Source organism: Lampetra planeri, chromosome 34, assembly GCF_965212315.1.
Source record: "Lampetra planeri chromosome 34, kcLamPlan1.2.h2, whole genome shotgun sequence".
In the NCBI taxonomy this organism is placed as follows: domain Eukaryota; kingdom Metazoa; phylum Chordata; class Hyperoartia; order Petromyzontiformes; family Petromyzontidae; genus Lampetra; species Lampetra planeri.
In genome coordinates this window covers 11,121,631-11,146,224 of record NC_136140.1, presented here as the reverse complement: position 1 = coordinate 11,146,224, position 24,594 = coordinate 11,121,631, and the positions used below count along the sequence as shown (strand labels likewise).

The following is a 24,594-nucleotide window of genomic DNA, read 5'->3' as shown; positions in this document are numbered from 1 at the left end:
TGCCTGCGTGGGGGTACGGTGACATCTCCGTGTCCTCCCCCCCCCCCCCCCCGGTCGGGTTCAGGGCTGGACACGGTGGATCACTACCCCATCCTCGTGTCCCTCACCGGCATCCTCGTGCAGCTCCTGGTGGATGGAACCACCCAGAGGTGAGTGGGGGGGGGGGGGCACGGGGAGAGAGGGGGGAGGGGAGGCTGGGGGGTCGCAGAGGGAGTTGACTCTAGGGGTCCCCAACCCCCGGGCCGCAGACCGGTAGCGGCCCGTGGCCTGTTAGGAACCGGGCCGCACAGCAGCAGGAGGTGAGAGCGGTGGGTCCGCGCGTGGCCCCCGCCCCCATTGTTTTATTGTTCACCACTTCGCGCCTCTCTCCCGCACTGCGCGCTCGTCTCAGTCACGGTGTTGGTGAGCCCACAAGCTCTAACCCCGAGCCACGATGAGTAGAAAACAAACGTCGCTGGAGAGCTTCTTTGAAAAGGGGGGAAGACCCAATGATGACCCCCCCACCCCGGTCCATGAAAAAATTGTCTACCACGAAACCGGTCCCTGGTGCCAACAAGGTTGGGGGCCGCCGCTATCGACCATCGTGACGTTGCTCTGTGTGTCTCGGTAACAGCACTTGCCCCAACAGTCTGTTAAGGCTACACGGGGGATCTTTGTTTGTGTTTGTCGGTGGGGCGGTGATCGAGTTGCGCTCCGACCCCGGGGACCCGAGTTTGATTCCCGCTCATGGCCAACACCAGGAAATCGGTCCTGGGCCTCCCCTAGGTCGACCCAGCCTCACCTCCGATTAGCACGGTTGGCTATGTACGGTGTGGGGAGACAAAGGCGTGGTGCTGGCCACCCACCCTCTCGTGTGCCGTGCCGGCCTTCATCGGTGCTCGCTAACAGCACTTGCCCCAGCAGTCTGTTAAAGGCTGTACGGGGGATCTTTGTCTTTTTGTGTACATCTGTGTGCGCGTATCTTTTGAGTGCCTGTGTGTTGCGTATCTTTGCATCTTTGTGTTGCGTTGGCGCAGCAGTTGGCACACAACACGACCAACCTGGCGAAACCTGAGTTTGATTCCCGGCTAAGGCTCTGTGACATCAGTTGCACGTGGCATCTGAACCCATTCTGACGCGGTGTGTTCGCACGAGCAATTTGAAAACCACGGCAGCCAGGCGTGGCGCTGACCACACCGTCGCCCCCTTGCATATCCCAGCAACCACATAATATGGAGGATCTCTGTTTCATTATGTGTTAAGGTGTGTTGTGCCTTGAGCGGTGTGTGCGTGTTTCTGGGTGGATGATGCACTGTGTGCATACAATTATTTGTCTGTCCACTGCTGGGTGTCAAGCCTTGCAGCAGCACACCGTATCGGGCCGCGAGGGTCGCTCGCCATAAAAAACCACGTGTCGCTTCGGTGGCACGAAGCACGAGAATGGAACGGTTTCTCCGCGACGGAGCTGTCGAGTTGACGCGTCCTTGCGTCCGCGCGTCACGGGCCGCCCCCCCCACCCCTCCCCCCCCACCCCTCCCCCCCCACCCCTCCCCCCCCCACCCCTCCCCTCGCCTACCGCCATGAGACGGCACGCGGCCGACGAGACACGGGCGGCCTGGGCCACGTCGAGTCGCGTGGCCTACCGGCGGAATGCTTTAAAAGTGGCTTTTGAAAGATTCAAGAATGATTGAATACAAAAACAATATGGAATAAGGCTACAAGGCGACTCCAGAGTGCAGGGTGCACAAGCGTAGGTGATGGGGTTGATGGTGAGAGCGAAGGCACGGCTCCGTTTGGATGTGTGCGCTATGGAGGAGCTCCCGGGAGCTTCTGGAGCGAAACGTCGGACGTCGTGCAGAACGCCGCGTGGAGAGCGGCACCGATCAACCCGCGCGGCCGGGACCGCTAATGCACCCGGCCCTCGTCGCCACCGCCCGCAACTGCGCGGTTACCGTGACGGCGCGTCCATGCGTTCGGGGTCGCCATGGCAACTTTGGTCATCTTTAGTTGACAAAAACAACAATCGGCTGGCTTCTCATTTCACACGGAGTGGACCGGCAGTGTTGTGAGGTTTAATAAAAAAATAACAACGACCTGGCATGGACAATTTCAGGCTTATAGAGTCACATACAGAACCATAGAGTCACACAGAGACCCATAGAGTCACAATCAGAACCATAGACTCACACAGAGACCCATGGAGTCACAAACAGAACCATAGACTTGCACAGAGACCCATAGTCACAAACAGAACCATGGACTGACACAGAGACCCATAGAGTCACCTACAGAACAATAGACTCACACAGAGACCCATAGAGTCACCTACAGAACAATAGACTCGCATAGAGACCCATAGAGTCACCTACAGAACCATAGACTCACACAGAGACCCATAGAGTCACCTACAGAACCATAGACTTGCACAGAGACCCATAGAGTCACATACAGAACCATAGACTCGCACAGAGACCCATAGACTCACAAACAGAACCATAGACTCACACAGAGACCCATAGAGTCACCTACAGAAACATAGACTCGCACGGAGACCCATATAGTCACAAACAGAACCATAGACTTGCACAGAGACCCATAGAGTCACATACAGAACCAGAGACTTGCACAGAGACCCATATAGTCACAAATAGAACCATAGACTTGCACGGAGACCCATAGAGTCACATACAGAACCATAGACTTGCACAGAGACCCATAGAGTCACATACAGAACCAGAGACTTGCACAGAGACCCATAGAGTCACATACAGAACCATAGACTTGCACAGAGACCCATATAGTCACAAACAGAACCATAGACTTGCACAGAGACCCATAGAGTCACATACAGAACCATAGACTTGCACAGAGACCCATATAGTCACAAACAGAACCATAGACTTGCACAGAGACCCATAGAGTCACATACAGAACCAGAGACTGACACAGAGACCCATATAGTCACAAACAGAATCATAGACTTGGTGGCTGGCTTGGTGGCTGACTTGGTGGCTGACTTGGTGGCTGGCTTGGTGGCTGGCTTGGTGGCTGGCTTGGTGGCTGACTTGGTGGCTGGCTTGGTGGCTGACTTGGTGGCTGGCTTGGTGGCTGGCTTGGTGGCTGGCTTGGTGGCTGGCTTGGTGGCTGACTTGGTGGCTGACTTGGTGGCTGACTTGGTGGCTGACTTGGTGGCTGGCTTGGTGGCTGGCTTGGTGGCTGGCTTGGTGGCTCGCTCGGGCCACCAAAGAGCGCGATGAGTGGGGTCGCGCGGTGGGGTCCGCAGGGCGTTTAATTAGTTCGCGAGAGGGGGACGCAGAGAGGAGAACAAAGCAACCGCGAGGGGTGGGGGAGCGGACACGATGGGGGTGGTGTGGTGTGGGGTGCAGGGTCCCAGGAATTGGCTGCAATCGTTGAGGGTCGTGTGGACTAAATAATTAAATATTCAGGTGCTACCCCCCCCCCCCCACCCCGGTCGTACGCTTTGTGTCGTCCCGAGACGAAGAACGAAGAAGCCGTTGGTAAATCTTCACAGGGCGGCGCAGGCGGGCAGATGTCACAGAGATACTCATCGGGAGGTTCCCTCCATCGACCTGTGGTCCGTACGTACATACGTGTGTGTGTGTGCGTACGTGTGTGTGTGCGTGCGTGTGTGTGTGTATGTGTTTATGTTGGACTTCTTTCGTGCCATGCGTGGCCAATCGCAGGCGCGGGGGAAGGACAACGCAGCAGGGGGCGGCGCTTGCGGCAGCCGCTCGGCACACGTCCGTCGCGCCGTGGTAGTCGCCCAAATCGATATTTTTTTTTGTTCCCGGAGACGGAATTTGTCCGAGGTGAGGTGCCAATGCGGCGTTGAGCGCTGCCGCGGGGTGGGTCGCCTTGACGACCCAAACCCTCCCCAGTCGCCCCACGGCTGCCGTGGCCACCGAGCGGCCCCGTTGTTCCCTCCGTGTCCGACGTTCAAGCGCCGCCCCCTTCCGCCTCTAAACCGACGGATGCCGAGGCGGCGATCGGCGGGGCGCGGTGAGGAGCGGCGGTTTGGCCGGCGCTGGGCGCGGTGAGCCGCGGACGCTTGTCCTGCGGTTCGCGTCGTCGCGGCCGCCGGAAGTGGCGGCCGCCGGCAGCTGCGGGCGAGGCTCTCGCGCGGGGGAGACGACCTCCCCAGAAACGTTGCTTTCCCGCGGCCACTGCGCCGCTACAACAATCGTCGTCACGGTTACCCGCACGCGCACGCCCCCCCCCCCCTCCAACCCCGCGCCCCCTCGTACGCACGCGCCGTCCGGTGGCGCTGTCGCTGTCTTGTTGCGCGCTTTGTTCGGCGTGAAGCGACACTTGTTGGCCATGGAGACGGGAGGCCCCGGGGAGGGAGGGAGGGAGAGAGACGCTATTGTTCGTGCCTGGCGAGCGGTGGACACGGTGGACACGTGGGACGCGTGCGACGTTGGTGGGCGCCACAGACGCGCGCGCCTTCCTCTCCCCCCCCCCCCCAGTGGCCCGTCCTCTCTGCCGCCTCGCCGGGAGGACTTGCGCGCCTGTTCCATCACTCCGTGCGTTTGTCAAGCGTCGCTCGAGGAGCGACATGGAGCTTGGGGGACTTGAGAGCGACGCGGCATGAGAGGCGGAGAGAGAGAGAGGGGGAGACGGGGTTGAGCCACGTGGTTGCACGCACCGCTCTCACATTGCCTCCCACCTTTGTCCCGGAACTCTCGCTGAGCAGTACCGTGACCCCACCATAGACTCGCACAGAGACCCATAGATTCACATTCAGAACCATAGACTCGCACAGAGACCCATAGAGTCACATTCAGGACGAGAGACTCACATAGTGTCCCATAGACGTGTACACGGTGGACACGGGCCGCAGGAAGTGGCTATTGCGGAGCCACCTTTGAGTGACCTCTGGTCCACACCCAGTAAGGTGATCGGCGCTTTTCTCCCAGCTGCTCTGCGCAGCGAGAGTTAACTTGGTCGCTTGCTTCAACTTTCAGAGCCGGACTTGAGAAACTAAATTAAGTCCGGAACCGAGCGGAACGGCCGTTTGAGAAGCTGGTTTTAACCACGGGAGACGCAGGTCGGATACACGGGCTGTTTCCTAGCAACCGGCGGCGCCAGGTGACGGCTCCAGGAAGGCCACGTGCCGCACCGCCGGCGCTCCGGCGCGGAGCTCCGCGCTCGGCTCCGGCGGGAACGGAGCGACGGCCTCCGGGATGAAGTCGAAGGCCCCGCCGTAGCGCCCGCGGCGGCACGGGCAGCAGAGGCGGCGGTGGCGGCACGGGCAGGGCGTGAGGAAGACGTACGCCAGCACCAGCAGGAGGCTGGCGGCGCACACGGCGAGCATGGTGACGAGCGTGGAGAACGAGGCGGAAGCTTCGGCGACCTCGGGCTCTGCCGGCTCGTTCTCGTCGTCGTCGTAGTTGTTGTCGTCGTCGTAGTTCTCGTCGTCGTCGTCGTAGTAGTTCTCGTCGTTGCGGCGCGCAGCCACCGTGAGCCGCACGCGAGCCACGGCTCCGCCAGGGCGGTGCCGGCACGAGTAAACCCCCGAGTCGGAGGTCACCGCGCCAATGATCAGCAACCGGCCGGTGCCGTGGCCGTGCGCCGCCGCCACCACCGCCACGCGCCTCCTGGTGGTCGCCGTCTCCCGGCCGCCGACGCTCCCCGAGACGAGCGAAGTGCCGCCCACGGTCTCGTTGTCCGGAGTCACCCACTCGACGCTCGCCGGTTCTCGGCCACCCGCCGGGAGCGCCGCCGTCGCCGGGCAGCTCAGGGAGACATTGGCGCCAGCGCGCGCCGCGTGGCGGAGCGGCGGTCGGGCGAGCGGCCCGTGCCGCCCGGCGCACGGCGATTTCCAGCCGGGCCCGGCGGCGCCGTCGTCGGGCAGAAACTCCGCCATGTCCCTCACCCTGCCGGCGCCGTCGCCGTCGACTGACCCGTCGAGGCAGCGGAAGTCCGGCCAGTGCTCGAGCACCGGCCGGTAGGCGGCGCCGCGCAGCGCCGCCAGCGCTCGAGCGAGCCGGCACCCGCACGCGAAGGGGTTCCCGTGCAGGAACACGGCGGCGGCGCGGAGCCGCGCGGACGGCGGCGCCGACGGAAAGGCGCGGGCGCGGTTAGAGCTGAGGTCGAGCAGCGCCAGCGAGGGCGCCGCGCGCAGCACGGGCAGCACGGGCAGCGAGCGCAGGCGGTTGGCGCCCAGGTAGAGGCGGCGCAGGGCCGGGAGGCCCCTGAAGGCGCCGCGGAGCAGCCGGGCGATCTCGTTGCCCTGCAGCTCCAGCGAGCGCAGGCGCGCCAGCCCGGCGAACGCGTCGCGGGGAATCTCGCGCAGCGCGTTGAGCGAGAGGTCGAGCCGCTCGGCGCGCGGCACCGCCCGGCCCAGCAGCCCCGGAACCAGCGCCGAGATGCGGTTCCGCGCCAGCGCCACGCGGGCCGCCCTCGCCAGCGCCGCGCCGTCGCCCGCGGCGAACAGGAACGGCGGGAAGAGCGTCAGCGCGTTGCCGCTCAGGTCGAGCGCGTGGAAGCGGTCGGGCACGCGGGCCGGCGCCTCGTCGTCCGACAGGCTCCGGCCGCCGCAGTCGAGGATGTCGCCGGCGCACACGCAGCGGCGCGGGCAGCGCCACGGACGCCGCGGCCCCCCCGGGGACCCCTCGTCGCGGACGTGGCCGAGCAGCAGCAGCAGGAGCGGCGCCGGGAGGATCATGTTCCAACTCGTCGCCCGCTCGTGATCGACTGCGTTGTCGGAGTCGGTTTCCCCGGCTACGCTGTAACCTTTGCGGCTCGGTCAGGATGCCCTGGGGAGCGGCAGCAGCTGTCGGCGCCTTCGCCAGTGTAAGTGTCGGAGCAAATGTTGGTGGTAGTTTTACCTGCGCGGGTGGTGGGGTGTGCGGGTGGCGGGGTGTGCGGGTGGTGGGGTGTGCGGGTGGTGGGGTGTGGGTGTGGGGTGTGCGGGTGGTGGGGTGTGCGGGTGGTGGGGTGTGCGGGTGGTGGGGTGTGCGGGTGGTGGGGTGTGCGGGTGGTGGGGTGTGGGGTGTGCGGGTGGTGGGGTGTGTGGGTGTGGGGTGTGCGGGTGGTGGAGTGTGCGGGTGGTGGGGTGTGCGGGTGGTGGAGTGTGCGGGTGGTGGGGTGTGCGGGTAGTGGGGTGTACGGGTAGTGGGGTGTACGGGGTACAGGCAGACGAGGAAGTCGCGAGCGCTCGCTCACCTGCGCACTGCTCCTCTTCTCACGGCCCGGCGTTCTCTCCCTCCCGTGGGCTCCCTCCGTTGCCACGCGACGAGCTGGCTCCCAATTAAAGTAGTTAACGAGCCGAGCACCGTCGACGTCGGCGGAGCACCTGGCGGCTCCGTCGAGAGAAACGAGAAATTCCTCGGGAGCGTTGGGGGCGCCGCGTGTGGCCCCCCGTGTGCACCCACGGAGCCGCGTGGCTGACGGCGTTGCCCGCGACGAGGTGGACCCGCGGGGAGCGAGCGAGCGGCGTAGTTGTCGCGGGCCGGGGAGTGGGCGGGGGGGCGGCACCGCGGGGGGCTTCTCGCGGGGACGGATTATTTATTTATTTAGTTGTTGTTTCCCGTCCCACTCTCTCTGCCTCCCCCGCCGGTGGCTTCGCTCGGCCTGCGTGGGCCCCTCCCCCCCCCACAAACACCCCCACTCACTCACCCAGCTCACCCAGCTCACCACTCACTCACCCAGCTCACCACTCACCACTCACTTACCCAGCTCACCCAGCTCACCACTCACCACTCACTCACCCAGCTCACCACTCACCACTCACTCACCCAGCTCACCCAGCTCACCACTCACTCACCCAGCTCACCCAGCTCACCACTCACCACTCACTCACCCAGCTCACCACTCACCACTCACTCACCCAGCTCACCCAGCTCACCACTCACTCACCCAGCTCACCCAGCTCACCACTCACCACTCACTCACCCAGCTCACCACTCACCACTCACTCACCCAGCTCACCACTCGCTCACCCAGCTCACCACTCACCACTCACTCACCCAGCTCACCACTCACCCAGCTCACCACTCACCCAGCTCACCCAGTTCACCACTCACTCACCCAGCTCACCACTCACTCACCCAGCTCACCACTCACCCAGCTCACCACTCGCTCACCCAGCTCACCACTCACTCACCCAGCTCACCACTCGCTCACCCAGCTCACCCAGCTCACCACTCACCCAGCTCACCACTCACTCACCCAGCTCACCACTCACTCACCCAGCTCACCACTCACTCACCCAGCTCACCACTCACTCACCCAGCTCACCACTCATTCACCCAGCTTCACCACTCACTCACCCAGCTCACCCAGCTCACCACTCACTCACCCAGCTCACCCAGCTCACCACTCACCACTCACGCACCCAGCTCACCACTCACCACTCACTCACCCAGCTCACCACTCACTCACCCAGCTCACCCAGCTCACCACTCACTCACCCAGCTCACCCAGCTCACCACTCACTCACCCAGCTCACCCGGCTCACCACTCACTCACCCAGCTCACCCAGCTCACCACTCACCACTCACCCAGCTCACCACTCACCCAGCTCACCACTCACCCAGCTCACCACTCACCCAGCTCACCACTCACCCAGCTCACCACTCACCCAGCTCACCACTCACCCAGCTCACCGCTCACCACTCACCCAGCTCACCACTCACCCAGCTCACCGCTCACCGTTCACCACTCACCCAGCTCACCACTCACCCAGCTCACCACTCACCCAGTTCACCGCTCACCACTCACCCAGCTCACCACTCACCCAGCTCACCGCTCACCACTCACCCAGCTCACCACTCACCCAGCTCACCGCTCACCACTCACCCAGCTCACCACTCACCCAGCTCACCACTCACCCAGCTCACCGCTCACCACTCACCCAGTTCACCACTCACCCAGCTCACCACTCACCACTCACCCAGTTCACCGCTCACCCAGCTCACCACTCACCCAGCTCACCGCTCACCACTCACCCAGCTCACCACTCACCCAGCTGACCACTCACCCAGCTCACCACTCACCACTCACCCAGCTCACCACTCACCCAGCTCACCCAGCTCACCACTCACCACTCACCCAGCTCACCACTCACTCAGCTCACCGCTCACCACTCACTCAGCTCACCACTCACCCAGCTCACCACTCACCCAGCTCACCGCTCACCACTCACCCAGCTCACCACTCACCCAGCTCACCACTCACCCAGCTCACCACTCACCCAGCTCACCGCTCACCACTCACCCAGCTCACCACTCACCCAGCTCACCACTCACCCAGCTCACCACTCACCCAGCTCACCGCTCACCACTCACCCAGCTCACCGCTCACCCAGCTCACCACTCACCCAGCTCACCGCTCACCCAGCTCACCGCTCACCACTCACCCAGCTCACCACTCACCCAGCTCACCACTCACCCAGCTCACCACTCACCCAGCTCACCGCTCACCACTCACCTAGCTCACCGCTCACCCAGCTCACCACTCACCCAGCTCACCACTCACCCAGCTCACCACTCACCCAGTTCACCTCTCACCACTCACCCAGTTCACCACTCACCCAGTTCACCACTCACCCAGCTCACCACTCACCCAGCTCACCACTCACCCAGCTCACCACTCACCACTCACCCAGCTCACCACTCACCCAGCTCACCCAGCTCACCACTCACCACTCACCCAGCTCACCACTCACCCAGCTCACCGCTCACCACTCACCCAGCTCACCACTCACCCAGCTCACCCAGCTCACCACTCACCCAGCTCACCGCTCACCACTCACCGCTCACCACTCACCCAGCTCACCACTCACCCAGCTCACCACTCACCCAGCTCACCACTCACCCAGCTCACCGCTCACCACTCACCCAGCTCACCGCTCACCCAGCTCACCACTCACCCAGCTCACCGCTCACCCAGCTCACCGCTCACCACTCACCCAGCTCACCACTCACCCAGCTCACCACTCACCCAGCTCACCACTCACCCAGCTCACCGCTCACCACTCACCTAGCTCACCGCTCACCCAGCTCACCGCTCACCACTCACCCAGCTCACCACTCACCCAGCTCACCACTCACCCAGTTCACCTCTCACCACTCACCCAGTTCACCACTCACCCAGTTCACCACTCACCCAGCTCACCACTCACCCAGCTCACCACTTACCCAGCTCACCACTCACCACTCACCCAGCTCACCACTCACCCATCTCACCACTCACCCAGCTCACCACTCACCACTCACCCAGCTCACCACTCACCCAGCTCACCACTCACCACTCACCCAGCTCACCACTCACCACTCACCCAGCTCACCACTCACCACTCACCCAGCTCACCACTCACCCAGCTCACCGCTCACCACTCACCCAGCTCACCACTCACCCAGCTCACCACTCACCCAGCTCACCGCTCACCACTCACCCAGCTCACCGCTCACCACTCACCCAGCTCACCACTCACCCAGCTCACCCAGCTCACCACTCACCCAGCTCACCACTCACCCAGCTCACCGCTCACCACTCACCCAGCTCACCTCCCACTCACCCAGCTCACCGCTCACCACTCACCCAGCTCACCACTCACCACTCACCCAGCTCACCACTCACCCAGCTCACCGCTCACCACTCACCCAGCTCACCACTCACCCAGCTCACCACTCACCATTCACCCAGTTCACCACTCACCCAGCTCACCACTCACCCAGCTCACCACTCACCACTCACCCAGCTCACCACTCACCCAGCTCACCACTCACCACTCACCCAGCTCACCACTCACCCAGCTCACCGCTCACCACTCACCCAGTTCACCGCTCACCACTCACCCAGCTCACCACTCACCCAGCTCACCGCTCACCACTCACCCAGTTCACCACTCACCCAGCTCACCGCTCACCACTCACCCAGCTCACCACTCACCCAGCTCACCGCTCACCCAGTTCACCGCTCACCACTCACCCAGCTCACCACTCACCCAGCTCACCGCTCACCCAGTTCACCGCTCACCACTCACCCAGCTCACCACTCACCCAGCTCACCACTCACCCAGCTCACCGCTCACCACTCACCCAGCTCACCACTCACCCAGCTCACCACTCACCCAGTTCACCACTCACCACTCACCCAGCTCACCACTCACCCAGCTCACCGCTCACCACTCACCCAGCTCACCGCTCACCCAGTTCACCACTCACCCAGCTCACCACTCACCCAGCTCACCACTCACCCAGCTCACCACTCACCCAGTTCACCACTCACCCAGCTCACCACTCACCCAGCTCACCACTCACCCAGCTCACCACTCACCCAGCTCACCACTCACCCAGCTCACCGCTCACCACTCACCCAGTTCACCACTCACCCAGCTCACCACTCACCCAGCTCACCACTCACCCAGCTCACCACTCACCCAGCTCACCACTCACCCAGCTCACCACTCACCCAGTTCACCACTCACCCGCTCACCACTCACCCAGCTCACCACTCACCCAGCTCACCACTCACCCAGCTCACCGCTCACCCAGCTCACCGCTCACCCAGTTCACCGCTCACCACTCACCCAGCTCACCACTCACCCAGCTCACCACTCACCACTCACCCAGCTCACCACTCACCCAGCTCACCGCTCACCCAGTTCACCGCTCACCACTCACCCAGCTCACCACTCACCCAGCTCACCACTCACCACTCACCCAGCTCACCACTCACCCAGCTCACCACTCACCCTGTTCACCACTCACCCAGCTCACCACTCACCCAGCTCACCACTCACCCATCTCACCACTCACCCAGTTCACCGCTCACCACTCACCCAGCTCACCACTCACCCAGCTCACCACTCACCCAGCTCACCACTCACCCAGTTCACCACTCACCCAGCTCACCACTCACCCAGCTCACCACTCACCCAGCTCACCACTCACCCATCTCACCACTCACCCAGTTCACCGCTCACCACTCACCCAGCTCACCACTCACCCAGCTCACCACTCACCCAGCTCACCACTCACCCAGCTCACCACTCACCCAGCTCACCGCTCACCACTCACCCAGTTCACCGCTCACCACTCACCCAGCTTACCACTCACCCAGCTCACCGCTCACCCAGTTCACCGCTCACCCAGCTCACCGCTCACCACTCACCCAGCTCACCGCTCGACCCGGCGAGCGAGATGCCGCTCAGAGCGAGTCCGACGTGAAGGAGGGGTGACTGCCGCCTGTTGCCGCTGTCTCTTCCCACGGCCGTGGGGGAGAGAGGAGCCTGCACTGCGCAGAGCGTTGGCGCTGTGGATGCAGGCGATGTGCCCTAGGAGGTTCGGCAGGGTGGGGGGCAGGGTGGAGATGCGGAGGTGTTTACCTGGACAGCGGGGGGAGGGGTGACAGCCGAGGCTTCTGGGAAATCAAGATGGGAGGAGGTGGGGCGGTTGGGGAGGTGATGTTGATTCAGATGGTGATGATGGTCACCTCTGTAGTGATAGCGAAGATGATGATGCTGGGCTTGGGGGTGATGGTGGCGATGATTGTGGGTCTGGTCTATCATGAAGATGATGGCGGCCGTGTCGGTCGCGACGTTGGTGATGTCGATGACGAGTACAATGGAAGTGTCTTGGTTGTGACGACGATGGCGATGATGATTGGTTGTGTCGTTACTGGACGTGTCGGTACCAGTGGCGACGACGACGATGTTTCTGGCCACCACAACACTGTCCCCTCCTCTCGCTAATCGGACTTGATCCATCGACCGCCAGTGCCGGTCTTAACGAGTCTCTCAGCACTCAAGAGCCCAACCCCCCCCCAACGCCCCCCCCCTCCCCGCCACCCCTCCTCTTGGAGGCGTGGCCACCGCTTTGATTGACAACTCGCGCTGCGTGCAGACAAGGCATCGCCACGTCTGTAACCACGGCAACCGTCTAAGTCAAGTCCGCCGTCTCTGTTTGGAGCTCTCGTGGTATCCTAGCAACGCAAATGTTTTAGGGCATTGAATCAGCATCATCGGCCAGGGTTAATCCACTGCTGATTGAAAGCCTCCCTAAGTTTCCACGCCCACCACTTGGGAGATCCTGAGATGTAATGATCCGCGCGACACGTGCGAACGAGCCGGCTTCATCGCTCCATCTCCTCGTAACCGTCGGCCGTGCCCATGAACGCAAATGCGTGCCGGATCCCAAGATCTCGGCGGTGCCGGTACCGGAGTCTCTGAGCCGCTGAGCAGCCCGGATTCACTTCTTGGAACGGATCGCGACCTCCCCCTCCGTCCCCCCACCCCTCCTCTCCACGCGCGTGGCGATCCAAAAGTCGCCGACGATTGGCGCCGGTAGTGGGGTGGGGGGAAATTGGCGCCACGCCGGGCAGCCGTCGTGCCGCCAGGCTGCCCGACGCGACGCTTCGTGCGAAACGAGGCTCTGCCTCCCCGGCGACTTCCAAACGCGATGCCGGGAACCGCAACCTCCACGCCGGCGCACGCACGCACCTCCTGTTGACGCCGCCGTGGCCGCCGCCATGCTTGCCGTTTGCGAGCGCTCGGAGTGATTGTGAATTTTATCCGAGTTAAGATAATGAGGATCATTTGCATAATCTCTGCCGCCGCCGTGAAAGTCCCGTGAATGTGCCGCTGCCTCTCGGCGGTGCGGCTCGGGGGGAGAGAGAGATGTCGGTTTGCCGCCCGCCCGCACTCTCGCACGCAAAGGCAAATCCGTCCGCGATCGTCTGGAGATTCCGCGTGGCCAACGACGAGTGAATCGCATCTTCCGCTCTCGGTCGACGGGAGAAGCTGACGGCGCGAGACGCGCCCCGGTTTGGTGACGATCCGCGGCTCGCCGAGACGGCCGAGCCGGGGGAGTGGAAAAGAAAGCGCCTCCCTCCCGCGGCCGATCGAGGCGCGGGGGGCCGGGAGGCGCGGGGAGACGCAGGGGGCCGGGAGGCGCGGGGAGATGCGGGGGGCCGGGAGGCGCGGGGAGACGCGGGGGGCAGGGAGGCGCGGGGAGACGCGGGGGGCCGGGAGGTGCGGGGAGACGCGTCGTCCCTTGTCGCCGTGCGCCCGTGGAGCTGGTGGCCGCCGCGTCACCTCGCCGCTCCCCCTCCGGGCCGCGGTCGAGGGAGGGTTCGAGGCGACGGACTTGGCGAGGGGGTTTCTCTGGTGCGTTGCACGCACCCCACAATTCAGATTCGCGTAATTTTTCACTCGAGCCGAGGAGAGATCCCCTAATTGAGTCCCTTAATTGGTCTGCGGAGGACATCAATAATTCGGCCGCCGCCCCAGGGACCCCGGTGATATAATGATATAAAATTCTGTTATTTATTTTATTCTATCAGCACGTCGCTCGTGAAAGCGCTGCAGCAACGTGTGACGACGCGTCCTGCCCCCCCCTGACCCCCCTCTGCTGTTTCTTCGATACGACGTCTCTGACCGTGTGAGTTTCTGCTCCTCAGATTTTGTTCCATATTCTTCGCCGCCCTCCGTAGCTGCTGAATCCCCCGTGAGTGTGCGCGTGAGTGTGCGCGGGAGTGTGCGCGTGAGTGTGCGCGTGAGTGTGTGTGTGAGTGTGCGCGTGAGTGTGCACAGATTGGACACTCAACGCTTCCCCGGGCTCTTCATGGTGACGTCGAGTTTTACAAAACCGCTCCACCCTCCTCCTCTTCTCATCCACCTCGTTTTTATCCCGGCTCGCCTTCCATAGCTGCCGTACATTCACACAGAGACAGCTGCCATTGGGGTGGGGGGTCCACTATGTTGACGACGTGCACTCCGCTTCCTCGTCCCCGCCCAAGAGTTGACGCCTCCACACACGCGCGCGCCCCCTTTGCTCGTCACCCGGGCCGCAGGGTCGCAACCCCGCCCCGGTGCCGTGAGAGCAGCGACCTCGCCTTCTCCTTTTCTCTCGTCTCTCTCCCCCCTCCGCTCTTCCCCATCCTCCGCCCCCCGCCGCTTTCCCCGTCTCTCTGGGCGCCCCTCTCCCGCCTCCGTTTTGTACTCCCGCCGTGATCCGCTTATCCCCGATGCGGCGGATACTCGGCTTTTAGCTTTTATCACGCCCGCCCGCCCGCGTTTCGGATCGCCCGCCTCTCTCTCTGCTCGCGCTCTTGCCACAAGCGCGTCGCGCGCGATCGATGCGGAGCCGCGTTTGTCTCTCCACCGCCCCCCCCCACAGCATCTGTTTCTCTGCAGAAGCCGTCTCTCTCCCTCGTCGCGTCCAGCAACTCGCTCCCCCCTTACCCTGCCCACACCCCCCTCGTCTCCAAACCCCGGGTCAACACGGAATCCCAGATTTCTCGCCCGCGCCGAGTGAACGTCGCCGTGTCCTTGGAAGCGCCGAATGAAAACGGCAAGTGTTGGGGCAACTGTGCTGCCGCCCGGACTCGGTGCTTCGAGTCGCGAGCAATTAGAGCGGGAGACCCCCGGGGGTGCGATCTCATCGGTGCCGGCTCAGCGCCCACGACCCTCGTGAATTAAAATTTGAAAAGTAAAAAGTGAACCTAATAATTGGAGATTGCATAATTGCGTCTGTTAAAAAAACATATATTTCTACTTGAACTATAAACTATTGTTTTTTTATTTTTCCAGGTAAAGCCGCACTCGGGTCTTTTTCTGAAGCGGCCTGGCTATCACAAATGACAGCTCAACGAAGTGGCTCATCACGTGGAAATGTAGAGCAGCCAAATACTCGCAACGCATGGGAGGTCAATGAAAATCCTAATTTTTATTGGGTAGCAATCAACAGCCATGTTGTGACGTTTGTACCGATAATTACATTCGTACCGCCGGTGACCATTCGTACCGCCGGCACGGTTCGGCTGCCGCCGTGCGTACTTTCAAGCGGCCGCTTCCTGCGCGCTCCCCTCCCTCGCTCGCGCTGCTCGTGGCTCCGTGAGGAATCAAGGCGGCGGTGGCGAGGGGCTCAGCTGTGCGCGGTGCGGAGCTCGAAATGAGAATTTGAGAGGAGCGATCTCCTCCCAGCAAGTAGCCCCCCCCACGCCACCCACCCCCCCCCCCTCACGGGGTGCTGGGGAGAGAGGGGGGGTTGCCACCTGTCCCCCGGTTGTCCCAGGATGTTCGTCGCACCGAGGAGGCAGCCGTGTCCCGTCGAGGTGCGATTATTCCCAGGGACGGGTTGATGAAGCGGCCGTCACTGCCGTTTCAGATCTCATTGGAAACTATTTCTAACACTTTTTTTTATTTTTACCAGGTAAGACCCACTGAGCTGCGTAGCTCTTTCTCAGAGGCGACCTGGTCATCACAAATGACAGCTCAACAAAGTGGCTGATTTAAATTTCCATTTAAAGCTTTCGTGACTGCAGGGATTCATCTTCTTGGTTATTTCGGAAAAGTCACGTAGAAGGGAAGTTATAAAATAATAAAACGTGGAAATGTAGAGCAGCTGATCTTCACGTGGAAATGTATGGCGGTCAAATACTCTGAATGTGTGATGTCGGTTCTAAATGTGGGGGGAAAAACCCGAGGACCCGGGGGAAAAATTCACGCGACCGCGGAGAGAGAGACACGCAAACTTCAAATATACAGCAGGCGTCATGGTCGGGTTCGAACCCACGACCTCCTGCGTACCAGGCGAGGGAGTGAACATCCCCTAGCCACCGCGACGCCCCTGTCCGTTTAATCGTGCGTCTGCAGTGCACCAGCGCAGGTGCTCGCGACACGGCGGTCTTGTTATTTGTGCCGGTGCAGTCAGAGCGGCGAGGCGACTAGTCACCCCCCCCCCCCCACCCTGTCGTGAGAGCTTCCTCTTCTGCCCATGATCCCTCCCGGTTTTGTGGACCTCAGAGGTGGCAACCCAGAGGGGCAAGGTGTGCCGCCACCGTCACCCCTACCGCCTACACTGCCGCAGACGCAACCACCACCAGCCACCACCTTCCAGCGCCGCCACCACCACCACTTGCATTGCCACCACCGCCACCACCACCACTTGCATTGCCACCACCTTCCAACACCACCACCACCGCCACCACCACCACTTGCATTGCCACCACCAGCATGACTGCCACCACCTTCCAGCACTACCGGCACAGCCACCGCCATCAACAGCAGCAACACCGCCGCCGCCGCCGCCACCACCACCGGCTGGCTCGCTTACCCGCTCGCTCACCTCCGGCGCGCCCGTTTAATTTCACGGCTGTGCACACGAGTCCTGACAACACACACACGCACACGCGCGCTCGCAGGCACGCAGGGGACGCGCGGCGCACGCAGTGGTAGAACGCCACAAGCTGTGCTGATGCTGTTGTTGTTGTTGGTGCCGTCGGCTTGGTGAGGTTGGGAGGAGCCAGCGTTCAGAATCGTGAACCGGACCGGTGACTCTGCGGTTGGGCGAGCGGCTCGCAATCGCAGGGGTTGCGAGTTCAAATCCCGGTTTGGGGGTTTGACTCAGCCCATCATAGCTCTGGGGTCAGTAAAATTAGGTACCGCTTTGTGGGGAAGTCAACAATATGTGTATGTATGTTCCATTGAGCTTCTTCTTTTGCACCATACATCGCCAACCCTGAGGAACAACAACAAGCAGTTCTAAGGAAATTATTTTCAACAGCTGTTGTGCAATGGATAAACTCGCCCCTCGCCATAAGAATGTGGAATTTCCACCACTGGCTCAGGGCTGTCGAGAAGAGATAAGCGCCACCGCAATGCTTATGTGAGCAGCAGTCACTTTGACCGCGTGTGTATTTATTGTTTTGTGGGAAGCGGTGGTGTAGCGGTTAGCGCGCTGCGCTACGAACCCAGCGACCCGAGTTCAATTCCCGCTCACGGCCACCAACACCAGTGACGGTTATCTGAACCGGTCCTGGGCCTCCCCCCTAGGTCGACTCGGCCTCAAATTAGTTTCCTGGTGCGGTGTGAAAACATCGCCACGATGGTTGGCACCCATTTTAGAAAGTCCACACTGACGGGCGTGGTGAAGTATGGTCAAACAGCCTCCATGGCCCACAGCCATTGCGAGGCCTTCATCCAGCAGTGGATTAAACTAAACTATTTTTTATTGTACCAGGTAAGGCCCACAGAGCGAGATACCTCTAGATGCGACCTGGCTGCCGCTAATGATGGCTCAACAAAGTGGCTTATCACGTGGAAGTGTCCAGCAGACAAACACTCTGAACGCGTGACGTTGATTTTAAATGTGGCAGGAAAAACCGGATGACACGGATAAAAAAAATCCACACGGCCATGGGGAGAGAGAGACACCGCAAACTCCAAATATACAGCAGGCATCAGGGTCGGGATCGAACCCACAATCTCCTGTATATCAGGTGAGGTTAACATTTCCTAGCCACCGTGGCGACGAAGGGCTGTCAACGATTCTGGTGCTGTAGGTACGAGTGCCCTTGGTGAGTTTGTGTTTAGTTTGCTGTCCTTCCGCGACATCCGATTAGCACGGTTGGCTACATACGGTGCTAAATAAGCTCGACACACACGCGCACGTACGAATCCACTTCTCGTTACTCGCGTGGGCAGCGTTCCTCGTCAAGAGCTTCTCGGGGGAATCTTTCTTCATTACAATGTGTTAATTGGCTTGTTGGTGTGACTGGTGTACGTGCCTGTGAGTGAGTGTGTGTCTCAGCCGGGCGCAATGCTGGCCACCCACCCCTCGTGTGCCGTTCCGACCTTCATCGGTGCTGCTCGCGAACAGCCCTTGTCCCATCAGTCTATTAAAGCTATCCTGGGGGAGCTTTGTCTTTGTGAGTATCATTGGGGAGCGGTACCTCCTCACGGCCAACAACACCAGTGACGATAATCCAACTGGTCCCGGGCCTCCCCTCCGTCGACTCAGCCTCAAATTGGTACCAGGTGTAGTGTCTAAGCATTGCCACTGAGGAGACAAAGGCGGCCGGGCGTGGTGCTGGCCATCCATCCTTTTATCGTCATAGGTGCTCGCTAACAACACTTGCCCAACAGTCTGTTCAGGCTACACGGGGGATCGTTGTCGTTTGTGAGTGTTTGAGTGTGAGTCTATGTCTGGGTTCTCCTCTCACACGAAGCACAACTCTCTCGTGAACGCGATTGGCCAAACTTCCCAACGCAGCGGCAGGACCCTCATGTGAGAAATAGGGGGCACTGCCACACCCGACCACCTTTGTCTCCCCAGTGGCGGTGTTTACACACCGCGCCAGGTACTCATTTGAGGCCGAGTCGACCTAGGGGAGGCCCAGGACCGGTTCAGATAATACTCGCCGGTGTTGGCCGTGAGCGGGAACCGAACTCGGGTCGCTGGGTTCGTAGCGCAGCGCGCTCACCGCGACACCGCCGCTGTTCACGAGTAACACCTATGAAGGCGCCACACACAATCGCGCGTGCTCGCGACCACGCGCATCATCGTCCCACGCTGGGTTTGCGTCTATGGCTCGCGACTTTGCAGACGCCGAACTGAGGCCGACGGAGGCAACCGCAAAGCCCACTGCACTTGTTTTTCCTGCTCTGCCTCTCAGCCCATGGCTACGGCTAATTGCGCGGTCTCGGAGCGACGCTAACACGCGCGGGCGCTCGCGTGGACATGCTCACACACACACACACATGGACACGCTCGCACACGCACATGCACGTGGACACGCTCGCACACACACATGCACGTGGACACGCTCGCACACACGCACACATGGACACGCTCATACACATGCACGTGCACACGCTCGCACACACACACGCGGACACGCTCATACACACACACACACATGGACACGCTCGCACACACACACACACGTGCACACGCTCACACACACACGTGCACACGCTCATACACACACACATGGACACGCTCGCACACACACACATGGACACGCTCGCACACACACACACACACGTGCACACGCTCACACACACACACACGTGGACACACTCATACACACACACACATGGACACGCTCATACACACACACACGTGGACACACTCATACACACACACACATGGACACGCTCATACACACACGTGCACACGCTCACACACACACGTGTGCACACGCTCATACACACACACACATGGACACGCTCGCACACACACACATGGACACGCTCGCACACACACACACACACACGTGCACACGCTCACACACACACACGTGGACACACTCATACACACACACACATGGACACGCTCATACACACACACACACGTGGACACGCTCATACACACACACACATGGACACGCTCGCACACACACACACACACGTGGACACGCTCATACACACACACACACGTGGACACGCTCATACACACACACACGTGGACACGCTCATACACACACACACGTGGACACACTCATACACACACACACATGGACACGCTCGCACACACACACACACGTGGACACGCTCATACACACACACACACGTGGACACGCTCATACACACACACACATGGACACGCTCGCACACACACACGCACGTGGACACGCTCACACACACACGTGCACACGCTCATACGCACGCACGTAGACACACACACGCACGTGGGCACACACACACACGTGCACACGCGAGCGCCTCCGCCGGTGCCGATCAATGGCAATCGTGGCGCGCGCGTGCGAGTTGCGATGACCTCCGCTCGCTCTTCGGAGCGGAGACATCGGCGTGATGAGGTGCCGTTCGGAGATGATGGGGGTTGTCGAAAAGAGCAAGGTGGTCGTGTGACTATTATCACTTCACACATTGTCCTTCCCCCGCACCTCCGATTCAGCACGGTCGGCTACGTGCGGCCCGAAAGAAGTTCAGCGTACATACGTGTCCATTATTATGATTTCACTCGTTTACCCAGGAAAGCCTCAAGACACATTTTCAGTAGGGTCCTGCCCAGTTTCCGCAGTAGGGGGGAATCGATGTTGGCGCTGCTGCTGCTGCTGCTGTGAGTGATTCCCAATTGAGTCAATTGCAGGTAGTTTTTTTGAGCTTTTGCAATGTTTCGGCCGATGCCAGTTGCACCGCGTGCGTGGGTTCGGCTACGGGAGGAGGAACGGAGAGGACTCGGAGGAAGCCCACGCAGCTCGAGGGGGAATCGAACCCCCAGGCCCTTGTTGCCGTGAGGCGGGACTGCCGCCACCGCCGAGGTTGGAACCCGTAGGCTGCGAGGCGACTCCCTCCGCCGGTTTTCGACGTCGCTGGGCGACATCGGGGTGCGCGCGGCCCCGTGGGCTGGGGGGGCAAAACGAATCGCAAATCCGCTCCGATCGTACCGCTTTACCCACAATGCTCTGCGGCAACGCGTGAGGGGTTTGGGGCGCCACCACGGCGAGATGTCAACTGCCTCGCCTGGTATGCAGGAAGTTGTGGGTTTGATCCCGACCCTGATGCCTGCTGTATATGTTGAGTTTGCGGTGTCTCTCTCTCCTTGGTGGTGTGGATTTTTCTCTGGTCCCCCCCCTCCACATTTAGAATCATCGTCCCTTTAGAGTACTTGGCTGCTATAAATGTCCACGCGATGATGAGCCACTTCGTTGAGCTATCATTTGTGATCGCCAGCTCGCTTCTGAAAAGAGCTCACAGCTCAGTGGGGCCTTACCTGCTAAAATAAAAAGTTTCGAGATTAATTGTTGTTGGGGTGGGATGGGGGCGTTTAGCGTTGTGCATTGTTTGTCAAGTAAAAATAGTTTAGTTTGTTTCAGAAAACCAGTTTATTGGAGGGCGGCGCCCGGAGCAGGGTAATAAAACGTGCTCTCGCATCACGTAAGGGGAACCATCGCGAGACGTAGAATCGGCACGGAGCTCTCTCTGCGAGCGGCTCGACCCCCCCCGCTGCCCCCCACCCCTCTCCGGGTTAGAGAAGGGGCCGGCGGAAGCGGACGTCGCAGAGCGACCTCCTGCGATGCCTTCGAGTGACCGCACGCGGGGGAGGGCGGCACTGGCCCACTTGCCGTGCTGCACAGTGGCGTTTTGAGGCTCGGCAGAGGCGGGCGCAAGGTTTTTTGTAAATTCTCAGAGCTGGAATTTTTCCGAGAAAACGACGAATGTGAGAGCCAAAGTCGAGCGATCTGTCGGCCGTGCCGCATCTCCTCTTTACAGCCCTCTGAGCCAGTCGTGGAAATGCCATGTTCCTATGGCGGGGGCGAGTCCACCCATAGCACACTAGCTGTTCACTTCCCCCGCACCTCCGATTGGGTGTGACCTTTACAATTGTTAGCCACTGGGCCTTACCGCTGAACCACACCAGGCCAGATAAATGAAGGTCATGGTAAAAAAAAATAACCGCTCGTGACCAACACGGGCCTGAGGGTGACGATGATTATCTGGGCTCTGCACTCTTCCTCGTGACCCAGGGCCCCCCCTGGAATAAGAAGAGCGTCGCGGGCCCACGTTACTTCTGAAGGCCGTCTCTTGACGCTCGCCCGCCGGGTTACGCTGCCTGCCGCGTCCTTGCCGTCGCCGGTGCCAATGTCGGCGCGTTTGGCCGACGCACGCTGCCTCGGTTATCGCGGGCGGGCAGGTGCAAACACGCCGGCACGCGCCAGCGCGTTGCGGCGTGCCAACGCACGCGTGCGTGCGGTGGGGGAGTGGCGGTGCGGTGGGAGGCGACGAGGCTGAGAGCGCCGTGCGTGCGACGTGGGGGGATGGAGAAGGTCACGTGGCGTGCGTGCAAGGCACGATGGGAGGTCGTGCCCATGGCGACCACCGGGGGTTTGTTATTGTAATCTAGACCAGGGCTCCCCAACCCCCGGGCCGCGGACCGGTAGCGGCCCGTGGCCTGTTAGGAACGGGGCCGCACAGCAGCAGGAGGTGAGAGCGGTGGGTCCGCGCGTGCCCCCCACCCCCATTGTTTTATTATTGACCACTTGGCGCCTCTCTCCCGCACTGCGCGCTCGTCTCAGTCACGGTGTTGGTGAGCCCACAAGCTCTAACCCCGAGCCACGATGAGTTAAAAAAAACGTCGCTGGAGAGCTTCTTTGAAAAGACCCAATGATGACCCCCCCCCCCCCTGGTGCCCACAAGGTTGGGGGCCGCTGCCCTCGACGACGCGGTGGCGGCTCGCGCGGCTCACTGCTCATTGCTCACCCGGCGACGCGAGTTACACGAGTTCCCACTCGTGGCCGCCACCGGCAGTGGCCCTCCCAGCGGGGTCGACTCGACGTCGAATGCCGCCCCCCGGGGCGCTGTCTCCACACGAGCACCCCGCCCCCCGGGGCGTGGGGCGGCCACACCGCCGCTCCCGGGCGTGCGCCGTGCCGGCCTCGATGGGCGCTCGCAAAACGCCGCTCGCCCCAACGGCCTGTCGGACGTGTGCGGGCACGCGCTGACGTCACCATTTTTAGTGATTTCCTGATGTCACTATGCTTATTGACTTGCTGACGTCACGATTCTTATCGATTTTCTAACGACACGATCGTTGTTTCGTGATGTTACAATCATTATCGAATCCCTGACGTCACGATCATTATCGATTTACTAACGTCACAATGAGTATCGATTCGCAGACGTCACGATCATCGATTCACTGATGACACGATTATTATGGATATGGCCAATAGAACAAATGAGATTACAAACGGGAAACAAAACAACACAAACGTGTGCGTGTCTGTGTGTGTGTGGGTGTGTGTGTGTGTGTGTCTGTGTGTGTGTGTGTGTTTGTGTGTGGGTGTGTGCGTGTGTCTGTGTGTGTGTGTCTGTGTGTGTACATGTGTGTGTGGGAGCGGTAGTGTAGCGGGTAGCGCGCTGCGCTATGAACCCGGCGATCTGGTTTCGATTCCCGCTCACGGCCAACACCAGTGACGATTATCTGAACCGGTCCTCGGCCTCCCCTAGGTCGACTCGGCCTCAAATGAGAACCTGGTGCGATGTGTAAACATCGCCACTGGGGAGACAAAGGCTGTCGGGCGTGGTGCTGGCCACCCACCCCCTCGCGAACAGCACTTGCCCCAGCAGTCTGTCAAGACTATATGGGGGATCTTTGTTTGTGCGTCACAGTGCGGAGAGGGCGTCGCGCGCCCTGCTGGCCGACCCCTGCTTCCAGCTGCGCTGCGTCCAGTACCTGCTGGGGGAGACGACGCACGAGCCGGAGCGCCCACGGGGGGCAGCCACGCCCGACAAGCGCTTCTCCCTGTGCAGCTGTGGGTGGCCGCACCACCACACCACCGCATCGCACCACCGCACCACCACATCGCACCACCGCACCACCGCACCACCGCACCATCGCACCTCCACGCGGCACCGTGGCCCAGCACGACGGCACTGACTATGGCACCACACGACCGCACTACCACACTACTGCACTACTGCACTACCACACTACTGCTCTACCACACTACTGCTCTGTGGGACACCGCACTACGGCACCACACTAGCGCACCGCACTACCGCGGCGCTCTGCCGGAACGCCGGACAGCACCGCACCCCGCGGCTGTGTGGAACACCGCGTGGCACCGCACCGCGTCGCGCCGCGGTTGCGTTGGGACCGCCGCCGTGAGAACCGGCGTTGTTGTTTGTGTGGGGTCGGTGGGACCGTGGGGTACGTGGAGTCCGTGAGACCCCGTCGGGACCGCACAACAACAAACCGCACAACGCTCCCCTCGCCCCCCCACAGACGTGGACTTCGTTAGCGGCGAGGAGGTGGAGAAGGTGAGGAAGATGATCGCTCGGCTCAGCGACGAGACCAAGCAAGCTGCCGCCGCTGCCATGGTAACCGCAACTTCCTG

At 61.2% G+C, this 24,594-nt stretch overlaps 1 protein-coding gene across 1 annotated transcript in view; it reads left to right on the top strand.

Annotated features, from left to right (window-relative positions):
• LOC144730152 (E3 ubiquitin-protein ligase RNF123-like) overlaps positions 1–24,594 on the top strand; it is a 73,718-nt gene that overhangs the window by 44,001 nt on the left and 5,123 nt on the right. The window contains exons 35-37 of the mRNA XM_078610738.1: positions 65–149; positions 23,867–24,009; positions 24,483–24,577. Coding sequence (XP_078466864.1) covers positions 65–149; positions 23,867–24,009; positions 24,483–24,577 — 323 coding nt within the window. The remainder of the gene's footprint in view (positions 1–64; positions 150–23,866; positions 24,010–24,482; positions 24,578–24,594) is intronic.